Consider the following 26,443-nt stretch of genomic DNA (forward strand, 5'->3'; position numbering starts at 1 on the left):
ACATTAAAGAAATTTTTTAATAAAAAATTAAAAACCATTGTTTTTAACACACGTGCATACACACACACACACACACACACACACACACACACAACAACAATGACTGTGTATATCCTCATTTGGAGAAAGCATTAGAGATCCCAAATTTGAGGTCCATCTTAAATGTGAAGTCCTGGCCAGCCCTCTTATGCATTTTTCCTTGTGGACACTTCTGCCTACAAAGTCATTTCCTCTACCTGGAAAACTTCTGCTTGACCAGCGAAGCCCAGTGCAAATGGCCCATTGTCCGACTTCTTCCAAAAATCCCTCTCCCTCACAGATGACACTCACTCTTCCTTGCTTCTACAGAATTTTCCTCATAATTTTCTTGAATGTTTACACTGTTGGATTGAAATCACTTGTTTATAGATCCATGTGAGCCCCCCACCCCCACCCCGCTAGGGCCTGGGTGCTCTCTGTGTACCCGGAACTGATGGGAAAGACAGTGTGGTCCAAATCATGAACTCTGGCCTCAACCAGATGTTTACAGCAGTCTTGGTTTTCTCATTGGAAATCAGAGATAATAGTCGCACCATGACAGGGCTCTCATAAGGATTAAATGAGATGTGTCTATTCAGCTGCTGTGGAGCCTGTCTCGTGTAGACACTGAATAATTGTTGGCCTCTATCACGGGTGGCCAGCATGACTCCTTCCTTAAAGGGGGCCCTACATCCAGAGACATGTTTTGCCCTTTGGCTCAGGTCCTGATGGTGGTCCCCTCTGGGAGAGAGGGTGGAAATTTCCCTGCTCATCCTGACCGATGGGCCCTGCAGTGAAGGGCTTTGTAACAGCTCCCTGCAGTGCCGGCCTGAGCTCCTGCTCACCCCTCACGTTCTGTCTTTCCACGCAGAAGAACAAGTCCTGGGAACCCTGCCCCTTCCCGCAGGGTCCCCTCCGCCTCCCAGCTGGGTGCAAACCAGTGCTCCCTCCTTCTCCCACTTGCCCAGGATTCTCATCATCCAGCATTCCCTGGAAACCTCAGGTCCCAGGAATTGCCATCTTGCAGGCCAGTCGTGACCCTGGATGTCTCTCACAGCTTTGCCTTCAGCTGCATCGTCTTGTACACCTTCAACAGAGGGACTTATGGAGACTTCCAGGCCCTATTGCACTCTCCCAAAAATCGTTGAGATGCTGTCCCAGTCCTGCCTGGGCACCCACCCCTTCTCCCGGCACCCCTGAGAGGTGTGAAAGGGAGGGTGAGAACAAGCCCCAGAAGGGCCCTCCCCTCCCCAAATCTCCACTCCTGCAGGCAAATGGACGTGGAAAGTCCACCTTATATCTTCTCTGAACACTGGGGTGACGTTATCTGGGTTTAAAACTGCCTAAAGGCCAGTGTTTGAGACCAAGATCATTCCTTTATCCGAGTGAGTCCCCTTCCAACACTCCTCACACAGAGCAGCGTTTCCACCTGGTGGCTGTTCTCACTTCCTCTGGAGCAGGCAGAGCTGGATGGAACCGTGGCCCTGTGATCGCTGTGCCTGTGACAGACTCTGTTGTCTCACCCCCTTCCCTGTCTGGCTGCACGTCTTAAAGGTTTTTGTTTGGCTCCAGTGGGAAATGCACATCAACACAGAGTATCTGTCTCTGGCAACTCTCAATAAAATGCAGGCGCAGTTTTAAAGCTTCCCACCATTCTTCCTCGTGGAACAGTATTTTTTTTTCAACATTTGTCTGAAACTTGCAGAATGAAAGTCTCCTTGGAGGCAAGAAGCTGCTTCCCTGCGGCAGGCACGGCATGTGTTCCATAGAAGAAACTTTTTTTTTTTTTTAAGTGGAGAAGGCAGGGGCTGGGGCAGAAATACCTCTGAATTGGCTAGAGGCCTCAGCCCAGAGTTTAAGGCTTGGTTTTGTAGCCTTGGGTAAGCACCCTCTCTCTAAACCTCAGCTTCCTTATTTGTAAAGCAGAGGCAATTGCCTCCACCTTTTGCATCCCGTTAATAACCACGGAGGTCAGAGCAAAGTGGGGATTGAAGGGTGTTAGCTGGAGACATGACTCTGCGCAGGGTCTCTGCCTCTCTGACCTATTTCCTCATACAATGAAGGAGCTCTGTTGTGCTGAATTGGTCCCTTCCCACGTCTGACCCCCTTGGGTAGGACAAGGTTCCTGTCAGATCAGGCAGGAGATGTGGTATAGCGTGATGAAGAAGAGTGGGCATCTTGGTGGCTGGGGTGACCCTCAAGGGCAGAGCTCCTGACTCTAGGCCAGGAAAGGGCTAGAATGACACTTGTTCATCTCTGTATTCAGGCTGAGTCATCACCTCAGGACATCCTTCCCCATTGCCAACATACATCCATGGACTGCAGAGTTTGGGCATTGTGGGTAACTCATGAAACCCTTGCCAGCCTTTACCATGGAAACCTAGATTCCTCTTGGCAGGTGTCACCTTGGAAAGCCTGGAGCAGTGAGAGAGGAAGACACAATGGCTCTTGGAGAACAGCAAGAGGTTAATAATAACACCGACAGCCAGCATGGTTCTGGCCCCTCCCCACATTCACAGCTAAGCACTTTACATATATTAACTCACTTTAAACTCTGAGGCAATCTATGTGGAACATAATCTTTTTAGCTGTATATACCAATGCAGAAATTGAGGCACAGAAAAGTAAAGCAACTTGCCCAAGGACACAGCTCGGTGATGGTAGAGCCCAGTTCTCAGCCCAGGCAACTGTACTAATGCAGCCTCCTCCACAGATGGAAGGAAGCAGGGTAGAGAAAAGGAGGGTGCCCTGGTGGGGTCTGTACAAGGACAGAGATACCAAGAGAATACTAGGCACGGAATGACGGGGGTTCAGTACAGGGGAGAGGGCGCCTCTACAAGTGGCTCAATCAGTACATGATGATAACGATGATCGTGGGTCATACTGATAGCACCTATCATTGACACAGCTCTCAGCACTGTTTCTACATTCGTGCGGTGAATTCTATCAACAGATGCTGGATACCTGCTGTGTGCTGGGCCAATAATGAACAAAATGAATACTGGCCTTGCCCTCATGGAGCTCAACAAATAAACATGAAAATAAACATATAAGGGCAATCACAGTTTTAGCTTTGTTGATAGGATTATAAAATCCACACGTCAAGGCTTCCTCTCTGAATGGCTTCAAAGTTAGTCATGAGCATTTGGAAAAAGAAGGTCATTTTCAGAAGGGAAGCGATAATGGTCTGGTAAAGGGGAAGGAGAACCAGGGTTAATCTCTCTTATTCTGCTCAAGGATACCCAATACCGGCATTTCTTGAAACTTTTTTCTTTGACTCCCAAACATTCCTCTATCTCAGCCCTTGTCTTTATCAACTTGTTTGTGGGACAACAAAGTCAGTAAAAATGTTCTACAAGCTGAGGTCTTGCTGTCTCCAATGATCTGGCTCAGGCCCTGTGCTTGCAAGGGCTGAAGAAAGAGTGGGGGTGAAGCAGACAAGGTTTGATCCACCCAGGAGGCAGATGCCTGCAAGCTACTGTTGGCTTGCCAGTAAAAAATCCTCTTCCCTTGCAAATAATTATAAATTCATGAGATGCCCAGCTGGATAATTCGTTCTGATCCAAAGTATTATCCTTGTTCATTGAAACTTGCTAAGACATTCATTTGCCCTCGTGGTTTGCAGTCCCTGGAAATACACATCCAGGCCATTCCAAGATGTATGGGGGCGCCTGGGTGGCTCAGTCGGTTAAGCATCTGACTCTCGATTTCCGTTCAGGTCATGATCTCACGGTCATGAGATCGAGTCCCACATGGGGCTCGGCGCTGAGCATGAAGCCTGCTTCGGATTCTCTCTCCCTCAATCTCTGCCCCTCCCCTCCTTGCTCTCTCTCTCTCTCTCTCTCTCTCTCTCTCCCTCTCTCTCTCAAAAAATAAAAATAAATAAATAAAGATCAGGCACTGACACCTGATGGATGAACCTGAAAACTATGATGCTAAGTGAAAGAAGCCAGTCACAAAAGGTCACATACTGAATGATTCCATTCATATGACATTTCCAGAACATGCAAATCTATAGACACAAAGCATTGGCTGCCAGGGACTAAAGGGAAGGATGCCTGGGGAGTGACTGCTAATGGGCATGGGGTTTCTTTTTGAGTGACAAGAATGTTCTGGAATTAGATAATAGTGATAATGGTTGCACAGCTCTGTGAATATCCTACACTGAATTGTATACTATAAAATGTGAATTTTATGGTCTGTAAATTGTACCTCAATAAAGCAGTTATTAAGGAAAAAAAAAAAAAAAAGCCAGGCACTATCACTGCAGCTATGATGGGTCAGATCTCACTGTTTGTTTGTTTGGTTTGTTTGTTTGTTTGTTTGTTTGTTTGTTTGTTTGTTTTTGAGAGAGAGACAGAGCACAAGCAGGGGAGGGGCAGAGGGGCAGAGAGAGAGGGAGACACAGAATCTAAAACAGGCTCCAGGCTCTGAACTGTCAGTCCAGAGCCTGACACGGGGCTCAAACCCACGAACCATGAGACCATGACCTGAGCCGAAGTCAGATGCTTAACTGACTGAGCCGCCCATGTGCCCGCAGATCTCAGTGTATTAAACAGAAAACTATGTAAGATTTATAGGATAAAAAACAGGCAGCATGCAATCATGAGAGGTTGAATTTATTTCCGCACAAGAAAATAAGTATATAGAGTCATTCTTTATATAAGGAATATCAGAGTGACCCATTAATCAATTTCATGATAATTTGTAAGTAATTTCAAGGCAATTTTTTTACAATAAATAGTACAGAAATGAAAAATTAAAAAAAAAAACTTCATAATTGCATCCAGTGGTAATTAGGGATTGTTTTCTTCAATTGATTTTAAATGAATGCTAGTTCAAATGATCCCTGGAGAATTTCTGGCTGGGATCCAGCTATAGGTAGCATGTAGTTGACATACAAACTCAAATCTTCACAATTATTTATTTATTTTTTTTTTCAACGTTTTTTATTTATTTTTGGGACAGAGAGAGACAGACAGAGCATGAACGGGGGAGGGGCAGAGAGAGAGGGAGACACAGAATCGGAAACAGGCTCCAGGCTCCGAGCCATCAGCCCAGAGCCCGACGCTGGGCTCGAACTCACAGACCGCGAGATCGTGACCTGGCTGAAGTCGGACGCTTAACCGACTGCGCCACCCAGGCGCCCCTCTTCACAATTATTTAATTGCTGGTGTGCCTCTTCCCATTTACAGACAAAGCAGCCAAGACCCGAGGGGCTAGGAAACTTGCTCGAGGGTGCACCTGTAGGAAGTGACACCAACAGTATTTAAACCCTAGTCTGTCTGGCTTCAAAGCCTGAGTTCCCTCTTCTTCCTTCTGCTGTGTATGGCATTCCCCAAATACAGCTTCCCTGAACCAAAGAAAAGAGTACCTCCCTTTGCTTATAGCCCCAAGTAAGCAGTACTTATTCTGGGTGCCAGAAGTGTACCTTTAGCCAAAACTTTAGGTTTGTCTTTAATCTTAAGACATTGCATTGTGAGCATGAACTGAAACAAAGAAATGCAGGTACTAGAACTGTGCAAATACGATATTTAGCTATTTTCTGAAGTGACTAAGAAGAGGAACAATATTCAGGATCGTCAGACTTGTAACGGTCCCACCTAGAAATAGAACCTGGAACAGCCTCGAATGGAAGAAAATTACACAGAGAGGCCAGGGGGTTGGAGCTGCTGTGGCAGCATGTGTCCACGGGATTCAGAGTGGTCTTAGACACTTTGAGCCATTCAGACCATCCCAGAGTCTCCCTGGGGACACTGTCTGAGCGGTGAGCAGCGCCCAGGAGAATCCTCACGGGAGACAGGCTGGCGGCCGGAGCCTGTTCTGCGCCATAAACATCACAGGGGCAAGAACAAGAAAAGCCTATCTGCGGACAAATATTGCCATCCTATCGCTTTGTTTATTTTTGACGATTCCGTTTCTCAGGGAAACAGGAAATGTAAGAGAAAGGAATGTTTGTATTTTGGTAGGGCAGGTTTAGTTAAATTCTTCTAAATATGCCACCAGTATTTTTCCAAGACACAGTAACTGTAGGAGGACATGATGCAGAGGGTTCAGAGGTGGGATTCCAAGGGCAGAGAGCGTTAAGCAAGGGCGGTGAAACCACAGACCTCGCTCAGCAAACATTTCCAGGGCCCCTCCTGTGTGCCAGACCTGGGTCTAGGGCAGTTGTGAGAATGAAGAAGGCAGGCGGGGCACCTGGGTGGGTGGTGGGGCCACTGACTGAGGTCAGGAGAAGAGGGTATTTTGGAGGGGAAGTTTATGAGGTTGCTTGGAAATGTTGAGTTGGAGATGCCTGTGAGACCATCCCAGGGCTGGGTTCAGGAAGCAGGTTTATAATTCAGGAGAGGCCTGAGGGTTCAATGATAAGCAACAACAGACACAGACCCACAGCTCCTTATGGAGCTTATAGTCCAGTGAAGGAGTTACACATTTGTCCAACAATTACACAGATAAGTTTAAAATGGCAGAAGTGCTAAGAAAGAGAAAGACATGAGCAGGCCATGACTGAAGCAGGGAGGTGGGAACCAACTTTTTGGGTAAGTGACATTAGAGATGAGATCTGAAGCATGGCTCGGAGGAGCAGCGACAGTGTTCCAGGCAATGAGAAGAGCATGTGCAAAGACCCTGTGGCTGGAAGGAGCAAAGCCAGTATCAGGGTCAGAAAGAAATCCAGCAAGGCTGGGACAGAGAGGCTGATAGGGGAACATGGGTGAGATGGGGATGGGGAAGAAGACAGGGACCAGAATCCTCAGAGCCCTGTAAGCTGTTGTCCCCGCTTGTTTCAGTCATCTGGGTGGTAATTTATGGGTTTGTCACAACATTATAAAATTGGAAAGGACTGTCAAAGGTCATCTTATCCATTCTCCTCTCTCCAGACAGGAGTGTCTTTGTGTGCAGTGCTTAAACTCCGAGGAGATTCCATCAGATACTACATACCAAGGTTAAGATTATCAAGCAGCTGTTGGGATATTGCTACTCTCTCACTTGAATGAATCTTTTTTTTTTTTAATGCCCAAAACAAACCCCATTTCTGTCAAAGTCTTCATCATGCCCCCTACTCACAACCTGGGCATCAGGCTTCCCTCCCCTGTTTTCTCCCCTTCCTGTATCCGAGGACTGACTGAGTCCTATCGATCAGCCTTTGACATCCCCCTGCCCAAGGACCCCCCAAGGTCCCAGATGTGAAGGGAATAGGAGCTTGTGTGGTTTGCTGTCCTATGTTCCAGCTTGGACATCTCCTAACTCAGTGTAAGCCTCTTCACTGGCAGCAACTGTTTAATGACTGACATCTGTTATAATGTCAGTTCCTCGAGGATCTTCCGGTTTGGCGGATGAGCAGACTGAGTCACAGAGTGGTCAGTGACTTGCCCAAAGTCTCACGACCGTAGGTGCTGGAGCTAGATATGAACTCTAGGGTCCTCTGGTGCCAAAGCTCATGCTATCCCTGCATGCTCTGTACTGCTTTGCTTACTGCAGTAGCAGGCTGCTGGCCCCTGCCCACCCACCCGGTCAAATCAAATGAGCGGACACAGTTCTGGGCACATGGGAAGCAAGCACTCAATGGTGCATAGAATGATTATCCAGAAGCAGCACCATGTGGAAGCAGGGTGATGGGTTCTGACCAAATCCTAGCTCACCTGCTTTCTTGTTGAGTAATCCTAGTCAAGAAACTTCACTTCTGTTGGCCTTCATTTCCTGGTATGTAAAATGGGGCTAAAAATAGGAGCTATCTCAAAGAAGCGTCAAGATACTTAAATGAGGTGATATATGTAAAGTACTTAGCACCATGCTGGCTACATTCTAAGTGCTGCAAAAGTGGGAGCTGCTGTTACCATAGCCTCCAGAAGAGTCTTTCTAAACCTGTATATGTCTACCCTCTGCACACAAACCCTCAATGGCTGCCCAGTGCCCTCAGAATGCATCCCAACCTCCTCCCTCTGGTGTAAGGACCCCCAACCTTGCCACTTCCCATATTTCCACCCTCTTTCCCACTGCTTTCCCAACAAGGCTCTGCTCAAACCAACTTCATCAGCAACTTGTGCCCAAAATCTTTCTGACTCAGCCCTTCTGCACATGACATCTCTCCCTGTCGTGGGAGGCTTTGTCTAACACCCATCCGACAATATACTGCATACCCAGCACCTACTATATGCCAGTCCTTGTGTGGAGCCTGGAGATACGGTGGTAAACAAAACAAGCTAAGCACCTTGTTTCGTCAGAGCACCTACAGGGGAGCAGAGAGAGGGACACAAAGGAAATAAACATATAATCACAGTTGCTGCCTAGCACTATGAAGGGAAAGTTTAGGGTGTGATAGAAAAGACAACAGGAAGCACCTACTCTAGACCAGTGTCCAGGGGAACACTCTGGGGACAGAGAATTTCAATTGAGACCCCAAGTATGAGAAGGGATTGGACTTGTCTTAATCTTATGTGTGTCCTTCACAGCACAAAACACAGTGCCAGCCTCATAGTTCTTACTCAATTAGTGCCCACTGAATTGATTAGAATTAATATTATTTTATTGATCATTAGGTAGAGTCTTTTAGAGACGGAGATCAGCATGTGTAAAGGCCCTGTGGTTGGAGGGAGTGTGGCCCATTCAGTAAAGAACTGAAAGGCCTGTGGGGTGGTGCATAACTGGTAGGCAGGGGTTGAGGTGGGGAGGAGGGAGAAACACAAGATGAAACAGAAGAAGTAAGCAAGAACTAGATCAGGCAGAGCCTTGCAGGCGTGGGATGGAGGTCCATCTCCTCACTGAAATCTTCCCAGACTTCTTTAGCCCTTGATTTCCTCCCCCGGACTCTTCCAGGACTCGTTGTCTCCACTCTTAACCAGGAACAGACACTGAACGCATTGAAATCTCCAGAGCATCATGAATATAGAGGGGATTTCCTCCTTCAGGGGGAAGCTGAACCAGACCACTCAGGCCCCAGCTCTCCAACCCCGTGGCTTGAAAGTGAGGTTGATACAGCGCTGATCTGGACTCACTCTGCCCTGACTCCAACCCCCCAAGAGAACGGCCAGCATGAGCTCTAGGCCACCCCCACTTATTCTGGCTTCTTGGGAGACTTTTGAATAGGGCCCTTATCAGGGTGGGGATCTGTGGTTTCAAAAATTGATCTGCCCCTTCTAACAGGATGTCGGGCCTCTCACGCCATTGGACAGTGCTGAACTCTGGAGCACCCGGGGCATGTGAGCGGGACAAGGAGCCTGTGAGAGGCTGGTGCGGCCTCCCATCCCCAAGGGGACTAAATAAAGCTATTGTTGGGAAGGGAAGAGAGAAAATAGCCGACAAGATGTTTTTTGTCCTCTGTGACCTGTCTGTGTTCAGGGGAGGGGCTGGCATGTTGCAGATGAGTGGAAATGGGAATGGCCTCTGAAGCCCATTCGAACAGCTTGGGAAGGGAAAGATGGAAAGGGGAGGGAACATGGGAGGCGGTGGAGAAGCCCCACCAGTCCTTACCTGTCTGACCCTGGACGAATGGCTTGCCTCTCATCTCTTCTCTGTCTCGTGGGGAGGGAAAGATGCTGCCATACATAAAGTGCCCAGCACCATCCCTTGTTGTTACAAGACACTCCATACATGCAGTCGTCATTAGCCTGGGAGATTATATGGTGGGCGGTCTCAGCCAGGATGCAATACCATGGCACCACCTTCATTTCCTGAGCTCTTGGAAACCACTGGAGAAACCTATCAGAATGTCTCCATATTCTGCTGATTGTCCCCCGTGAAAAGTTCTTGGCCTGGCCTCTAGGAATGAAGACACTGGTTTGTAAGGACACCTGTACAAAGATATTTGGTGCTCTTGCCTGCAGTAGCAGAGACACAGAGACAGAAGCAGACACACGGAGAGAGAATGTTACACAAATGTCTACTAACAGGAAAGCGGCTGATTGTGGCACTGTGTCCTGTAGAATATTGTGAAGCTTCAAACCATTGGGTTAGGGGTGTACCTGCCATCCTGGGAGAGGGAGTGTGCATGGCGCGATATTCAGCGAGGAGAGCCACTTTTGAAAAAAAACAAACATCAGCCTCAACCATGTATGTCCATACGTGTTTACAAACCTGAGCATGACAAGCAGTGGGCAGGAGAACACATTAGATACACCAGGCAGGTGAGATCAGTTACCTGGGCTGGGGAGTGAGGGAGGGATAGGAGAAAAATAAAAAAGATTATGGCAAAGTAGGAAAAAACTTAGAGAAGACAGATGCAAAATTCTATCTCTAAGATGATTGCAGAATATCCCATTTTTTGTTTTTTTAATTTATTTAAATTCAAGAATATCCCATTTTTTAATTGGAATTCTAAATGAGCTTTATAAAGGAATAAGGACCAGTACAAACATTGATTTGGTTGATTTCTATGGTCATTTGAAGGCTATTATTTCAACTTTTTAAAGCATCACTTTATTTATTTTTAATTTTTATTTTTATTTATTTTGAGAGACAGTGTGAGCAGGGGAGGGGCAGAGACACAGAGAGACAGAGTCCCAAGCAGGCTCCATGCTGTCAGTGCAGGGGCCTCAAACCCACAAACAGGGAAATCATGACCTGAGCTGGAGTTAAGAGTCCAATGCTTAGCCCACTGAGCCATCCAGGCACCCAGAGAACCTTCCTCTCTTACGGAGACTTGCTCATGACTCCACCCACTCCAGACTTGCCCACCATGCCACCCTGTTCTGCTCGTTCATTGCACAGCCCACCCTCTAAAACAAGAGATCTTGTCTCAATCTTGTGTCCTGCACAGCATAACGCATAGTGTCACCACTTCGTCCTCACTCAATTCATGATTTGATTTGATATTATTTTATCGGTCGTTATAATTAAGAGAAAGAATTTATTGCACTCTAGATATGCACGTGGTCCCCAGAGACGTGTGCCTTGATAGAGAGGGTGCTTGACTGAGAGCCTAAACTCATGGCCTTGACTTCTCGTTCTGTTGTATGGCATGAAAACAATCACTTTATACTCTTTGGGCCTCAGTTTCTGGGAGGACACACACATGTGTTAGTTTCCTATTGCCACGCTAACAGATCAAGCACCTGAAAAGAACACCTCTTTATTACCTCACAGATCTGTAGATCAGAAGTCCGGGATGGCATGTCAAGGTTCTCTGCTTAGGGTCTCATAAAGCCAAAATCAAAGTGCCAGCATCCTGCATTTTCTTCAGGAGCTCAAGATTCCCTTCTGAGCTCATTCCTGTTAGGGCAGAATCCATTTCTTTGCCACAGTGTGCCTCTGGTCCCCACTTCCTGGCTGCCTATCAGCCAGGGGCCACCTTCAGCTCCGGCAGGCTGCCCACATTCCTTCTCAAGTGACCACCTCCATCTCAAAGCAGGAATAGTGTGCTGAGACTTTCTCATGCTTTGAATCTGTCTGCCTCCCTCTTCTTCCACCGGCCTGCGATGGTTCTCCGCTCTTAAGGGCTCATGTGATCTGATTAGGTCCTCCCAGATAATCTCTATACTTTAGGGTCATGTGTGCCATATGATGTAAAACAATCATTGTAAGACTTCATTTGATGATCTCATCAGCCTCCAGAGGTTAGAGGGGGACATCTCGGGGAGAATTCCTAGAAATTCTACCTACCACCACATGGCACATGGGGGTATACAAGATGATTGCTAGGTTCTTCCAGATTAAAAGTGCCACAGCCTTTAATTACCTCTGATTATTCCCTCTGGCGTAGCCCCCCCCCCCCCGATTTTCCTTTGTTGGATTTCATTTCCCCCTCTGCCAAGCTATCACATACTACCAAGCAGCAGCCTCTAGCTCTCCTTCCTCTTCCATCAAGCCTTCCTTCATCTCCTTACCCCACAGAGCAGGTGTTAGCTCCTTCCTCTGCTCAGTCCTACTCTACACTTTGAGTTCGAACCTCCCCTTGACGCTAAGCAGTTTTACACCCCTCATTTCATTTCTTCTTCCCCCCACACAGCCACATGAGTTAGGCATCATCATTCCCACTTTGCAGATCAGAGAGCTAAGTTCTGAAGAGGTTAAATATCTAGCCCCAGATGAGAGAGTAAGTTTAACTGCAACATCCACATTCTTTCCAGTACCCGTCAGTGTGTGGGGAGATAATCAGGCCAGGAGAGGAGGAGGGGGAGACAGAGCACACCCGTTCCCCCTCACCTCCCACTCCACCTTACAATGACATGGAGATGAAGCCCCAGTAGTGACCTGGGCAGTTCTTGGACTGCTGGAGGTCTCCAGGGTCTGTGAGTGGATGGCCGGGTGTGACAGCTCTACTGGGGAACAAAAGCCACTTGGTGAAAATGCATTAATTCATTTTACTTCACATCCCTCGGGTTGGTAAAATGCAGGTCTTTCCAACCTCAAGTGTTGGGAGCTCTTTCCCTGCCTGTGAGAGCATAGTCAGTACAGCCACTTTGGCGACCAAATTTGGCAATATTTGGCAAAAACGAGAGGAGCATTGCCCGGCCCCAGCAATTCCAGTCCTGTTACCCCTGCCCCAGAGAGACTCCCCTGCAGGTGCAGAGGGGATCGAGTTCAAGAATGTTTGTACTAGTCGAGGGGCACATAGGTGATTCAGTCGGTTAAGCTTCTGACTCTTGGTTTCGGCTCAGGTCATAATCTCACAGTTCGTGGGTTCAAGCCCCGCATCGGGCTTTGTGCTGACAGCACGGAGCCTGCTTGGGATTCTCTCTCTCTCTCCCTCTCTCTCTGCTTTCTCTCTCTCTCTCTCAAAGATAAATAAACATTAAAAAACAAATGTTTATACTATTATTATTTATCATTGGAAAAATAGAAATCGCCTAAACGTTCATCAGCAGGAAGTGAACAAATGGTAATGTGTTCATAAAATAGCAATAAAAATCCACACTAGATAGATGGGCACACGTGAATCTCACAAACATAATGTGCGAAAAGGGTTGTCAAGAATAGATTCTTTTGATGCCACTTACATATAAGGTTTAAAATTGTGGAGTGTGTGTTGTTTGAGAATCATATGTAGTAATTAAAATATGAGTAAATGCAAGGCAGTGATAAACATAGAATTTGTATAATGATTATAACCTCTGGGCGGGAGGGAGGGAGTGTGATAAGAAGGCATATCAGGGGCTTCATCTGTGTGGGCAGTGGTTTATTTCTTAAGTGAGGGGGTGTCCATGGTATTGCTCCCTAAGTCTTTTTTCATCTGTGAAATATTTTATAGTAACTATTAAACTATCAAGTAATCACCACGGGGAAGATGGTTATCACAGAACAGTAAGTGGCAGGAACAGGAAACGAAATTGGGTATTCACTACACTCACAATGTAGAGCAAATGAAAAAAATATATAGATTTATAAAAAAGAAGATCAGCAGATAATACACGTCTGAGGGTGATTTTTATTATCTTCTGTGTAATAACAACATAACACTTTATTATATTTTCCAAACTTTTTATAGTGAGTACATATTGCTTTTGGACTCAAAATCAAATATTGCTCTTTAAAAAAAAAAAACATGAATTTGTTCTTTCTAGGCACCAAGATATGCTCAATGGTAGCCAAAATTAAGAGGGAAATTTTTTTATTCAACATCTACTGCAGGAAGTCCTGAGCCAGATCTTAGGGGAAACAGTTCACATCAGGCTTAGAGGTCTGACAGGCCCAAGTTCAGGTCCTAATTCCACCCTTTCCTAGCACCTACCTTGAGTCTCAGTGTCCTACCTGTGAAATGGTGATTTAAAAACATACCTCCCCTGCTTGCCTGATGGAGCCCCTGCATGGGTAAAATAAGACGAGGCCCATCGAATGGCTCTGGGACCCACAGCAGACCCTTCCATGGCACCTACAGCCTCACCTCCAGGTCAGACTAGACTCTGGGCACCAAGAGAGAAGAGCCAGGTTCCTCCTCTCAAGGCACCCAGAGGGTCAGGATGGACAGCACTGTCAGGAGACAAGCCAGGACAGAATGACCAGCACCAGAACAGACAGCACAGAGAGTAACATGATCACCCCTGGCTGGGTTGATCCAAGTAGGGGGAGTGATATTATTACTAAGTAACTAAAAGGGATGACCTTTGCCCTCAAATACCTCCAAACAGACTTCCCGACACCAAACAAACACATCTCAAGCAACATAGGAACAGAATGAAGGAGGAGATGCCTAGCCTGGGTTTGAACCTAGTGCCCTCACTTCCCAGTAGAGTGACCACAGGTATGGATAGGTGAGCACCTAATGTTTGGAGTGCCCTGTCTTCCTCTGTGTCATAAGGAGAAGCATGTATGCCTCTAATAAGTCTTGCTGAGAAGACTGGGCACCTTCCCTGGGTCAGGCAGTGTTCTTGGAACTGAGGATTCTATAGGGAGCCAACTAGACAAGTAATGTGGCTCTCTAAAGGAGATGATACAGGACAGTCACTCAGAACAGCGCCCAGCACTGTGCGGCCAGTAAATGTGTGTGCCCATGTGGGCATGACCACTATGATTAAGACACCCCCTAGGGTGGCCTGGATAGGGACTGGGGGAGGGAATGAGTGTCCAGATACTTGAAGGTTTTTTTCAAGGATAATGTAAGGCAGAACTGTGATGGAGTAATGAAGCTTTCATTCACTGAGTACTTACAATGTCAAGATTTCCATGTAATAGCTTGTTTGATTCTCACAGTAACCCTATGGGATGGATACTCATCATCCCCATTTTACAGATGAGGAAACTGAGCCACAGATCCTTGCAGAGCTTGTCTGTGGTTGCACAAGTGGTAAAGCCAGGATCTGAAAGCTTCCTACCGTCTCTCCAGAATGGTGGGTGCCCCAGGCAGGCTGGCTTTAAATACTCAGAGCTTCCTTTGGAAGCCCAGTTCGCTGGTATGTAGGGTGTTTGAGCGGCAGCAGAATGACCATCTGTCAGAGCATTCTTGTGGGGATTCCTGGTAATAGCGGATGACTGAATCTTTCTCCAGAACAGGTGGTGCCCAGAGTCTTGGTGGCAATGCTTTGGGATGCTAATGAGCGATTTCCTCTGGTCTCTTACAGCTCACAGCCCCACACTTCCCCGTGGTGGTCAAGCTGGGACACGCCCACGCCGGAATGGGAAAGGTATGAGAAGCAGCTCTTATGCTCACACTAATACTCACACAGCCTCCCCAGACTACTTGTTCCCCTCTTCCTCTGTCCCTCTCCAGCCCCACCTTAGCTCAGCCACCCAGAACAGTGTTAGAGGAGCCCAGGATGCAGGAGGCACCCCCTCCTCCCCACCCCACCTTCCTCTGAGCTTGGAGCCTCTCTCCAGCTCGGCCTGTACCTGCTGAACCCTACCTGGATTTGCCAGCTTAATTGTTTCCTGTGATGGTGCATTTGGGGAAATGGATGTGAAGCATATTATAGACGATGATGCCTTTGTTCCGTCATCATCTCCACAGCTGCTCTCTAAGCTCATGTCTTAGTCATCTCCCTGCCACTTACAGGGCTAGTACCTAGAAGGAGGCGAATATGTATGGCTCCGTGGAGGAAACCCCTGGAATCACTTAGCTTCTGCAACAGTAAATCATATATTGGACACAGTCACAGCTGACATAGCATGACAAACTATATTGGTCAGATTCTTTCAGCTGCAAGTATAGAAACTCAAAATCAAGAGGCAAAGGATAATTCATTGGTTCAAACCACCAGGAAGTCTGGGATAGTTCTTGATAGGTTCAGGCAGAGCTGGATCCAGGAGCCCAAAGGATACCATCAGAGCTCAGTCTCCTGTATTTCTTGACCCTGTTTATCTCTGCCTAGTATTTACTTCAGGTAGTGAAGGTGGCTGTGGGTGGCCTACCCTGGTCGCCAAGCTCACTGTCCCAGAGGAAAAAGGACCTTGCCTCTTTCCAGCGTCTCTGTATAAATCCCATGGAGGGACACTGGTCAGCTTTCCCTGGGTTCCTGAGCCTAACAAGTGCATGTGGAGATGTTTGCAGCCCCACTTGAACTGTGTGGATCAGGGTTCCCACAGGAAAGGGAGATGTTCTCCTAAATAAGAGGGGTGGGAATGTGGGGAAGTGTGGGGGCTACCACAGGCCACCTCTCAAGACTCTGGCTCAAATAAATACAAATCTTGATCTGGGTGGGCCCAGCCCAGCCATCAATAATCCTGCACCTGGTACCTTTATTCTTTTCCACCCTATTATGTCTTCTGTGCCATCTGTTCCCACCTAAAGTCCACCTCCTTCAGGCAGCAAAGAGTGCGAAGGGCCAGATGGGTCAGGGCCTGACCCACGGCTCTGACATTGGTGTGAACTTGTACCAGTTGCCATCTGACCTGTCTTGGCCTTTCTCTGTCAAATGGCAATGATCCTAACAACCATCCTTAAAATGAGTCCTCCTTCTAAAATACTACATCTTCCAGGGCACCTGGGTGGCTCAGTCGGTTAAGCAACTGACTTCGGCTCAGGTCACGATCTCACAGTTCGTGGGTTCAGGCCCCTTGTCGGGCTCTGTGCTGACAGCTCGGAGCCTGGAGCCTGCTTCAGATTCTGTGTCTCCCTCTCTCTCTGCCCCTCCCCTACTTGTGCTCTCTCTCTCTCTCCCTCTCTCTCTCTCAAAAATTAATAAAATGTAAAAAACAATTTTTTACATATTTTTAAATAAAATAAAATACTACATCTTCCTGAAAATACACACCATGAGCGCAGGGATATTGCCTATGTGTCCACTACCATCTCCCAGGGCCCAACATGGCCCCTGGTGCCCAGTGGCCCCTCAGCTTTTTGGGCAAGTGGATAGATGAGTGACTCCCTCTTTAGACACTGCCCTCCTCCCGATCCCTCCTGCACCCCTGCCACTGGCTAGAGCCCCTCCACTCCACTGAGACTGCCCTCACCATAGTGCTCAGTGACCCTCTGCTGCTGAGTCAGCGGGCACTGTTCTGTCCATATAGGAGCTGACCTCCCTGTATCACTTAAAGCTGCTGGCCACCCCTTCTGTCCCAAAACTCCTTCTCCAGTGGCCTCTGATCCATGCCCCTCTGTCTCCAACTACCCCTCACAGTCTCCTTCATGTCGTTTTCTTGCTGCACCATCTTTAATGTGTCTGTGCCCACAGCACACGCGATCTGAGCGCTCATCTGCTCTCTCAGCTTCTGCGGCCACCTGCATGCCAACAGTCCTCTGTCCCATTTCCCAGCCAGAGCCCAAGCTCTTATATCCAGTTCCCTCCACTCCATCCCCACCTTGTCTCCTGTGGAAACCTCAGGCTCTAACTGTCCCAGCAGTGTGCTCCCTGTCCTGGTCTTTCCCCTCTTCCTCCTCCTCCTCTTCCTCCTGGGGCCGTCTCTGCAGCAGGAATTGCCAGCCCCTCTGTTGTCTCAGAACAGAAATCTTGGAGTCATCTCCCTCCTCCATTTCCAGACGGTTGTCAAGTCTTGTCATTTGCCATTGTTAAAGTTTCTCAAACCCGTCCCTTTCTTTCTGCCCACTGCCACCATCTTGGACAATTCTGGTAGAGTTAGAGACTTCCCAAGAATTAAAATTTTTTCTAAGACTTCAAATAATCCCAGACAGGAAATACTTAAAGACACTGATTCAATGCTTGGGGGAAGGGGTGCTCTGAGAAACTCAGGCCCAAAGGGATTCCCAAAACATGGAAAGGAAGATGCATACATATCCAAGGATAAAAAGTGCCACCAGCTAGAATAAACCAGGGTTTGCAGAAGTGCTGACATCAAGGGAAAAGGGCTTTTCTCCTTCAGTTTGGAATGAGAAAACTATCGGGAAAGGCCTGGACATGCCGACTGAGCAGATGATGTCATATTCATGTCTGAGAGGGAGAAACACAAAATTGGTACCTTCTGTGGTAGTTTGACTTCTCTCAAGGAAGAAGATTGTCTTCCTGGTGACCAGCAAGGAGAACATTCCTAAGAGGAAACTGGTAAAGAGGTTACCAATGGACTCAGTGTTGTTGGAAATCCACCTAGGTCCCCACTGACCCATCTTCAATTATATTTTGCTCCTTTGATCATATATATTGATTAGCACCTCCTCAGTGCTGAGAGTCAGAAGATGGACAGGACCTAGTTTCTGCTGTCAAGGAACTGGGGAGACAGGCACCTCAATAGGTAAAATGTGTGTTGCGAGTCTGATAGAAGGGTGTGCAGTGAGTATGGAGATTGAAGAAGAGAGCTTAATTCCACCTAGAGGATGGAAAGGTGGAAAGAAGTCCTCTACCTGGGGAACTGTACGTGGTTTGCTGTGCATGGAAGTAAAGGGAGTTCTAACAAACAAGACAAGAGATGGACTGGTACTCTCTTACAAAGAATAGAGGCTGTCACAAGGCACAGAAATCAACAGGTAGTGAAATGCTATGCAGTCTGGGGAGCATTCAGGTAGGAGGTAATCATGGGGAGCACCCTGAGTTCTTTAGAAATCAGGCCAGACCAGTGGTTCTTATGGGGGAGGGGAATCCTGGCTCCCAAGGGGCACTTTTGGTTGTCACAACTGGGAGCGGGGGCGGGGGGGGGGGGGTGGTACTACTGTCATCTGGCATCTACTGAGTAGAGACCAAGGATGCTGCTGAACATCCCACAACGCCTAAGACAAGCCCACAACAAAGAATTACACAACCCAAAATGTCAATAGTGTCAAGGTTGAGAAACCCTGGACAAAACTAATTTCATTTCCTTTGTTGAAATCTTTACCAGTCCAGAAACCAGAGGAAGCAGTGGTTATTACACAGTTCAACATGCTTCAAAGTCTGTTGCAAAGAATTATAATTATTCAGATGTTAAAGCCTATTTTGGTCAAATAGGCTTGGAAAATGCTGTGTTAAAGTAGGTTTTTAGTGTGGAACTTAAGAGTCATAAATTTGCTTATATACATTGTTGTGGTAAAAGAACATGAAAGGCGTGCTGAATTTCCCAGACGTACTTGACCCCAGAAACCTTTGACCATTTTTTGCATTGTGTCCTTTTGTTAATTTGTAAGAACTCTTTACTTACTCAGTACCTTAATCTTTCTCATACTTTGCAATTATTCTTCTCCATTTGACAGTTCCATGCCCGTTTTATTATTCAGTTTTTCAGCATTTTTTTAAGTTATTTTTTAACGTAGCCAAACGTTTCCATGTTTGGGAGGCCACGTGTTATAGTGGCTAAGGGTATCGATGTGAATCTAGGTTACACACCTTGTTATGAGACCTTAGGTAGGTTACTTAGCCTCCCCCACCTTAGTTTCTTCATATGTATAATGAAGATAATAACAGTAGCAACCTTATAAACTGGTTGTGAGGATTAGGAGACATTATGCATGTCAAGCACACAGCTCAGTGCCTTGGAACACAGTGGGACTCAATAAATTGTAGCTGTCATGAGTATTAAGAATGTTTAGGGGTATCTGGCTGGTTCAGTCAGTAAAGCATATAACTCTTCATCTCAGGATCATGAGTTCGAGCCCCATGATAGAGATTACTTAAACATTAAAAATTAAAAAAAAAAAAAAAAAAAAAAAAAAAAAAAGAATGTTCAGACCTGCTCTGGGGACCCAAAATCCAAATGAAGTCAATAAAGGAGATAAGAGTAACCAGCATCATCTGTCAGGGACTCTATTTCATTTGGCTGTAATTTCGGTATGAGTCAGATCAGTAAGGAGTTGCCGAGTTGCCAAAGCCTCTAATCCATAAATGGACAATAAATAGATGAAAACGGGCTCACCCTCATTAGTCATTAGGGAAATGCAAACTAAAACCGCAGTAAGATGCCATTGAATGACCACCAGAATAGCTAAAGTTAAAAAGATTAATAATGCTAAGTGTTGGCAAGGACATGGGAGAATTGGAGCATACACACACAGCTACTGAAAGGGTGAATCTGTACAACTGCTTTGGAGTACGGGTTGATATCACTCACTGAGAAGTTACGTAAAAGTTCTTCTTTTAGGGATAGCCAGCTTAAATGCATGCATGTATACACCAGTGTTTACAACAGCTTGTTCATAATTGCCAAAACCCGGGCACAGCCCATCATCCATTCATAATAGATTAGATAAATAAATTAAAGTATATTCAAGACAAATAGAAAGCTACCAGCAATGAGAATGAATGAACTACAACTATATAAAACAGCACACATACATCTCACATGCTTATTTCATTGAGTGAAATAAGTCAGATACAAAAGAATGCCTATTTACATCCTTCCATTTATATAAAATTCAAAAACCAGGGAAACCAAACTGTAGTGTTAAAAGGGGCACATATTTAGATTTTAAATTTTTTAAGAAAATTATTACCATAAAAGAGTAGAAGTTACCTTTGTGGAGGACGAATGAGTGGTATTGGAGATGAGGCAAGAGTGGGCAAAGTTCAGGGCCTTGACTTGAGTGATGGTTATGTGGATGTGTGCTTTGTGATAGCTCGTTGAACTGTTGCTTTTGTACTATGCAGTTCTGTGTATATGTGGTGTATTTCTTTTTTTTTAATTTTTTTTTAACGTTTATTTATTTTTGAGACAGAGAGAGACAGAGCATGAACAGGGGAGGGGCACAGAGAGAGGGAGACACAGAATCTGAAACAGGCTCCAGGCTCTGAGCTGTCAGCACAGAGCCCGATGCGGGGCTCGAACTCACGGACCGCGAGATCGTGACCTGAGCCGAAGTCAGCTGCTTAACCGACTGAGCTACCCAGGCGCCCCTGTGGTGTATTTCAAAGTAAAGTAAGGTTTAAAAATTGTAATCCACTCTTAGGACCTATTAATGGAGACCTGATACCCAGAACAAAGGGAGAGTCCTGCACTGCCCTGGTCAGTCCATGGCCAGAAGATTGTATTGGGTTCTGGGCTGTACCTCCATTCTGGATGTTTGAGAGAGCCGCTGAGGAATGAGTGTGTCCTGGGGGGAAATGAACTCAGCGGTGAAGGCAAGGGGCATCTAGCCTGTCACCAGCATCTTCAGAAATGTGGAGAATTGTCATGGGAAGATGGATGGGACCAATTCGAAACCGGGATCAAAGTTAGGAGGAAACAAACAAATGTCAATTGTGTCAATGATGCAGCTTTGTGAGCATTAATGAAATGGATGGTCCTTTAGGTAAGAGGTTCCCATCAATGCAGAGTCGGAGCAAGGATGAATACTTACTGGGAGGTTCCAAGAGAATTTAAACATCATGTGAGATGTTTGAAACCCCTGAAATTGAGTCAGATCTGTGTATATGTTTGTGTGCAGATATGGTACGAACTTTCTGGGTGGGAAGGGGTCCATAGTTTCTTTCAGCTTCTCACCCTTCCAAAGGTTAAAGCACCTTGAGATGATTCCTACATACCTTCCAATGATGAGAATCGGTGGTTACTGTCAGAGGATTAGAAGTCAACTTCAAGGCCAACTGCCAGTATAATGTGGGGGTAAAGTTTATAGAATCTGGAATTTTGGGTTTGGGTCGAGATTTACCGTTTCCTAACTGTGTGTCCTTGGGGATGTGTTCAATATCTCTGTACCTCAATTTTCCCATCTCCAGTATGGGGACAATATCGCCCTCCTGGAGTTATAATGAGGATAAAATAAACCAATCAAGCCTTGGAAGGGTGCCTGATAAACACTCAGTCGATAGGAACTTTTAAAACCCACTACAAATATAAACTGTTATTCTGATTACTTAACTGCTTATCTCGGCAACATCCCCTGGAGAGGCCAAACTGACACGCTAACTCCACCCTGGGACTTGCCTTACCCTCATTTCATAAAGTCACAGACTCCCATGGCTTGAGTCCTGACACCTCATCCAGAAGATACGAATGTGGGGCCCCAAAGAGAAGCCTCTTGCCCAAGGCCACACAGTGAGAGAGCATCCCCAAGAACAGAACAGGAAGGGGAAAGACCTTTGAGATTCTTTGAGCCTGTTCCTTATTTTAGAGATAAGAACAGTAATAACAACAGTAACCTAATAACCATAATAATGATAAAAGCTAATGCTTTATAGAGTTTACTCTGTGCAGGCACTGTTCTAAGTGCTTCTTATATATTCACTTATTGACTGTAGTCCTTAAAACTACCCTATGAGGTAGGTACAGTTGGTATCCCCACTTTACAGATGAGGAAACTGAGGCATGGGAAGTAAGTGGTGGAGTTGGGGTACAACCCCAGTCTGGTTCTAGCACCTGAGTTCACAGAGGTGAAGGACATTGACCAGGTCATAGGCTAATAAGCCCAGATATTCTAACACTTCCCCCAGTGTATACAGAGTTTGCTGTCCTTCTAATTCTGGAGTGGGGAGTGACAGGGTTGAGGTGTCCCTGCATCTATCTGGTCTGGAGGATCGAGGTGGCAGCTCCTAAACTTGAGGCTCCCAGCAGTCAGGCGGCTTGCACACCCCTCTTGGATACGGCTGCTACTGTCTGCAGCTCTGAACAACCAGGACTCTGGTATCATCTCTCGGGCTGACTCACTCAGTAAGCTTCCCCCAGTACCATCCACTTTTCAAGTAGGAGTAGTGGGCCAATAACACTGTCTGGAGAAGGAGGCTAGAAAATGAGCAAATGGACAAATGGAACCCAGGGGAACAGTTAAGAAACCAGAAGGTTCCCCAGCACCTGGGAGACTGCCAGAGAGCTCAGGAGAAGCCAAAGTGGGTGTGAGCAGGGGAAGGGAGCCAGCCAGCAAGGTGTTCCAGGGAAGGAGTGTTCAAGGTCCCTGCCCGACTATGAAGGGGGACAGGGAGGGACCCTCACCCACTCCACTGCCCTCCCTGTCAACTCCCACCTCCCCCATATCCTCTCTTACCTACCCTGCCACTCCCTTGAGACAGCCACTGGCTTCATTTATTCTCTGCTTCTCTTGAGCAAAATGGGCCCTTAGCAGAGGGTCTGTCAGTCCTTTTACACCTGAATAAAAATCTCAAGCACCGAGCTCCTTCTCACAGCCTCTGGCATGAGGTTGTCCTCTCGACAAGCACAATATATACCGCCATTCTCATTATTCATGCATTCCATGTGTACAAATTCGCCCACTCACTAAAATTTATGTGTAATCCCAAAATCAGTTATCATGGCACTTTCATGGTCATTCACAGACATGTGCAGAGCAGCAAATAATGAGCTCAAACAAGGCAACACTCTGCCTTATTTCAGTTCTGGTACTGTATACAAATGTCCTCTTCTCCATCTATTTGGAGCCACACTTACACAATCTTACACTTTTTCGTAGTGATTTCATTGTTTAAAATACACCCCCCCCACACACACACACACACACAAGTGTAGGGCTGAAGTGCTGTCTAGTGCAAGAAGTCCTAAGTTCAAGAAAGCTGTGATGTTTCTTATTGGGGGAAAAGAAAAAGTACGTGTTAGGTAAGTTTTGTTCAGGCACGAGTTATAATGCTGTTGGCTACTAGCTCAGTGTTAATAAATCAACAATATATGTTAAATAAGATGGTTTTAAACAGAAACACACATAAAACAAGGCTATGTATTGATCAGTTGATGAAAAGGCTTGTGACCAGAGGCTTTCAGGAACCCAGTATGTCCCCTAGGAGCGAAGGTTCAGTATTCACTAAATCAGTATTTGCTGCAATGTTATAGAACATAACTACCACAAATAATGAGGTTCAACTCTGCGTGCCCGTGTGTGTGTGTGCGCGCGTAGTATTTGTACATACATGTGTGTATCACACACACATACATATATATTCTGTAGAGTCCTAAAGTCTCTTCTTTTGGATGCCAAAATGCCAAGATTCTGAGCACAAACAGAAGCAAACTAAAACAGCCATTTTATGACTCTGTCTACCCTGACGTTTGTCATGTTGAAGGCAAAGTCACCAGGGTTATCAACTCATTTTTCTCATGAGGGCTTAAGGCTTAGATCTCTACTGGTGGCATTTCCCCTGCCAATTCCCACATCCCTGAATTGCTCTTGGTTGGCCTGGGTCCTCCAGTCAGCCCGCATTTCTGAGGCCAGCAGCATCCACCTGGGCAAGTCGTTGAAACACATAAGTGCTGTGTGTCAAATATGTGAAATAGTCCTGATTTTCCTCACCCCATCACTTGGAAGAGCTAGTGAGTAAAAGCATTAAAAAGTAAGAAGCCTCGTGTAAACATGAGATGGGAAGGTATGCAAGGGAGAGTATGGGCTTTGAACTTGAACTCCCTTGGGTTCTCATCTTGACTCTGCCATTTGCCAGCATTGTGACCTTGATCAGATTATGCGATTTCTCTGGGATTACTCGTAACTGACTAGGCGTGAGGATGGACAAGGATGAGAGAGGGGGTATTAACAATTCCAAGTGCCCCTGAGCCAAGTTATGTGCCTTTAACATCTCCTCTGATCCCCAGAGGCACCCTGAGAAGTATTTCTGATCCCAGCTTTGCAGAGTTTCCAAGAGTTGTTTTGCCCAAGGTCACTGTTAAGTGGTGAAAGCAGGATTCGAATCAAGGTCAGCAGGCCCTTCAGCCCTTTCCTCCAGGCTGCCTGGGACAGTTGGGAACACGCTGGTGGAATCATCTCTTCCCTTTGATAAGGCGACCCGCCAACTTAATTGGAGAGTTGATTTATAAAGAATTTCACAGGGCTCCACCCAAAAAACATGTCAGTACCTTGGAGACCAGCACTGACCTTTTCATATGAACTGCTCTTGTCTGGTGGACTGATCTCACCCCAGGCCCAAAGCCAAGACCAAGGACACTGATGCAAGACAATGAGGAGAAAAAGAAAACTATTACTATTACCAGGACTGTGTTTTAAAGACAGCGTGCACCCCTACCACCTACAAGACCCATTTTGTCAAGAGGGACAAAGGCCCAGGAACAGATTCATCTGGTAAGAATCAATTATCTGCTCTCGTATGCACTCACCACACAACTCCTCCATGAAAAAGCAGAATATTTTTGGACTGGCAAACATTGAGAAGAAGTAAGATTTCTTTTTTTTCTCTTCTCTGTTTTCCTGGTCCATTGACCATTGTCCATTGACCCATCTTGATATTGTATGTAACAAAGATCAGAGAAGTCATCACCTGAGGAGCCCCTCAGAAAGAGGAGGCCTGTTGAGGTGGGGAATGCTCTGTATAATTTACCACAGTCTGATTACTTGCTCCTTACTTTTCCCCCAGTATCAGACGGTCACATACAATTTATAAAATACATCCACAATGGAGGCCTGTTCAGGCTCCAGCAGTCCTTTGAGGTGGATAATGCTACCATGATACCCATTTTTCAGATGAGACAAGCAGAGATCAAGGAGGCAAAATTGTTTGCACAAGGTTGCACCCAGCATGCTGCGAAGGCTGCATATTCTTTCCACTGTTCCTGGCACCCAGGCCAAGAGGACACTGCCTCCAGACAGTTCCACTGGGAGAACAGCCTACGCATCCACTGAGGCCTCCCTCAGCCAAAATGTGCAGGTGCAACCTATTCTTACTATCACAGGCAAGACAAGCAATGTCTTGAGGCAAGCGGAGGCTGCCTGCCTCCCTGAAGCTGTGGCACAGGGCAGTCTCCCACCCAGCTTCCTGGAGGTGAAACCAGCCACACCTCTGCCTTCTTGGAAGTAGGTCCGTTTAGGGGAGCCGGCATTGCTGCTGACAGGTGGCAACAGCAGGGCTGTTTGTAAGGGAAAGCAAGCGAAGGGTGTAAACAGTGAGCTTAGTACATTTTGGAGTGTGCACCTTGTGTGTGTGTGTGTGTGTGTGTGTGTGTGTGTGTGTGTGTGTGTGTTTGGGGCAGAGTGAGCAGGCATCTTAAACACAATTTTCAGCAGTCTCTGTCAGCTTGGCAGACCGTATTCTCTTACCTCAACTCCTGGCCTCCAGTTCCAAGAAACCTTCACACCAACACCCCATATTCCAGGATCAAGGCCAGAAGATGCTACTAAGGAGGCAGTGTGGTGGGACTGTGAATGCTCTTCATGCCTTTTCATGTCGTGATACTTGTAGGAAATGGTTGTCGTTAGAGGAATCAGTGGAGTCAAGAGCAGAGGCTGCTGGCAACTGAGGAAAAGGGCCGAGGGGTTCCTGCCACCCTAAGGGACAAGGGAGCAGAAGCGAGAGCACCTGTCCAGATGCTCTGGCTGATGGACCAAGTGAGTGTAGCCCTGAAGTCAGGCCTGAGCTCCTCAACAGCCCAGCTACTCACAGTGGACTCTCTGGAAGGACTGGCAGCTTCAGCATCACTTGGGAGCCCCTTAAAAACAGAACACAGGCCTGTCCTCAGACCTGCTGAATCAGATGCAGCATTTTAACAAGATGCTCAGTGGTCAGTGCAGCTCTGTATACCCAGAGGATGCAAACTCAGATGCCCACTGGCAGTCACCAGAATGAGTCAAGAGCCCAGCTGGGGACTGTAATGACCCAGAAAGGCCAGGCCAACCTGCATGAGCAACCACAATTCAGCCCCAGCAGGAAAGCCCTGAGATACCATGCAGCCAGGGCAACCTGATCATCTGATTCTAATTCTCTGGGTCTCTGATATGAATTCCCTTGATTTTAAAATATTGGCAAGTAATTTTCAAATA

General features: G+C 46.6%; 1 protein-coding gene across 2 annotated transcripts in view; it reads left to right on the forward strand.

The window, feature by feature from the left end:
• The window catches only part of SYN3 (synapsin III), a 470,078-nt gene that overhangs the window by 378,647 nt on the left and 64,988 nt on the right, over window positions 1-26,443 (forward strand). For both annotated transcript variants that reach the window (XM_058741475.1, XM_058741476.1), the window contains exon 7: window positions 15,009-15,071. In XM_058741475.1, coding sequence (XP_058597458.1) covers window positions 15,009-15,071 — 63 coding nt within the window. The remainder of the gene's footprint in view (window positions 1-15,008; window positions 15,072-26,443) is intronic.

Source organism: Neofelis nebulosa, chromosome 8, assembly GCF_028018385.1.
Source record: "Neofelis nebulosa isolate mNeoNeb1 chromosome 8, mNeoNeb1.pri, whole genome shotgun sequence".
Lineage (NCBI taxonomy): Eukaryota > Metazoa > Chordata > Mammalia > Carnivora > Felidae > Neofelis > Neofelis nebulosa.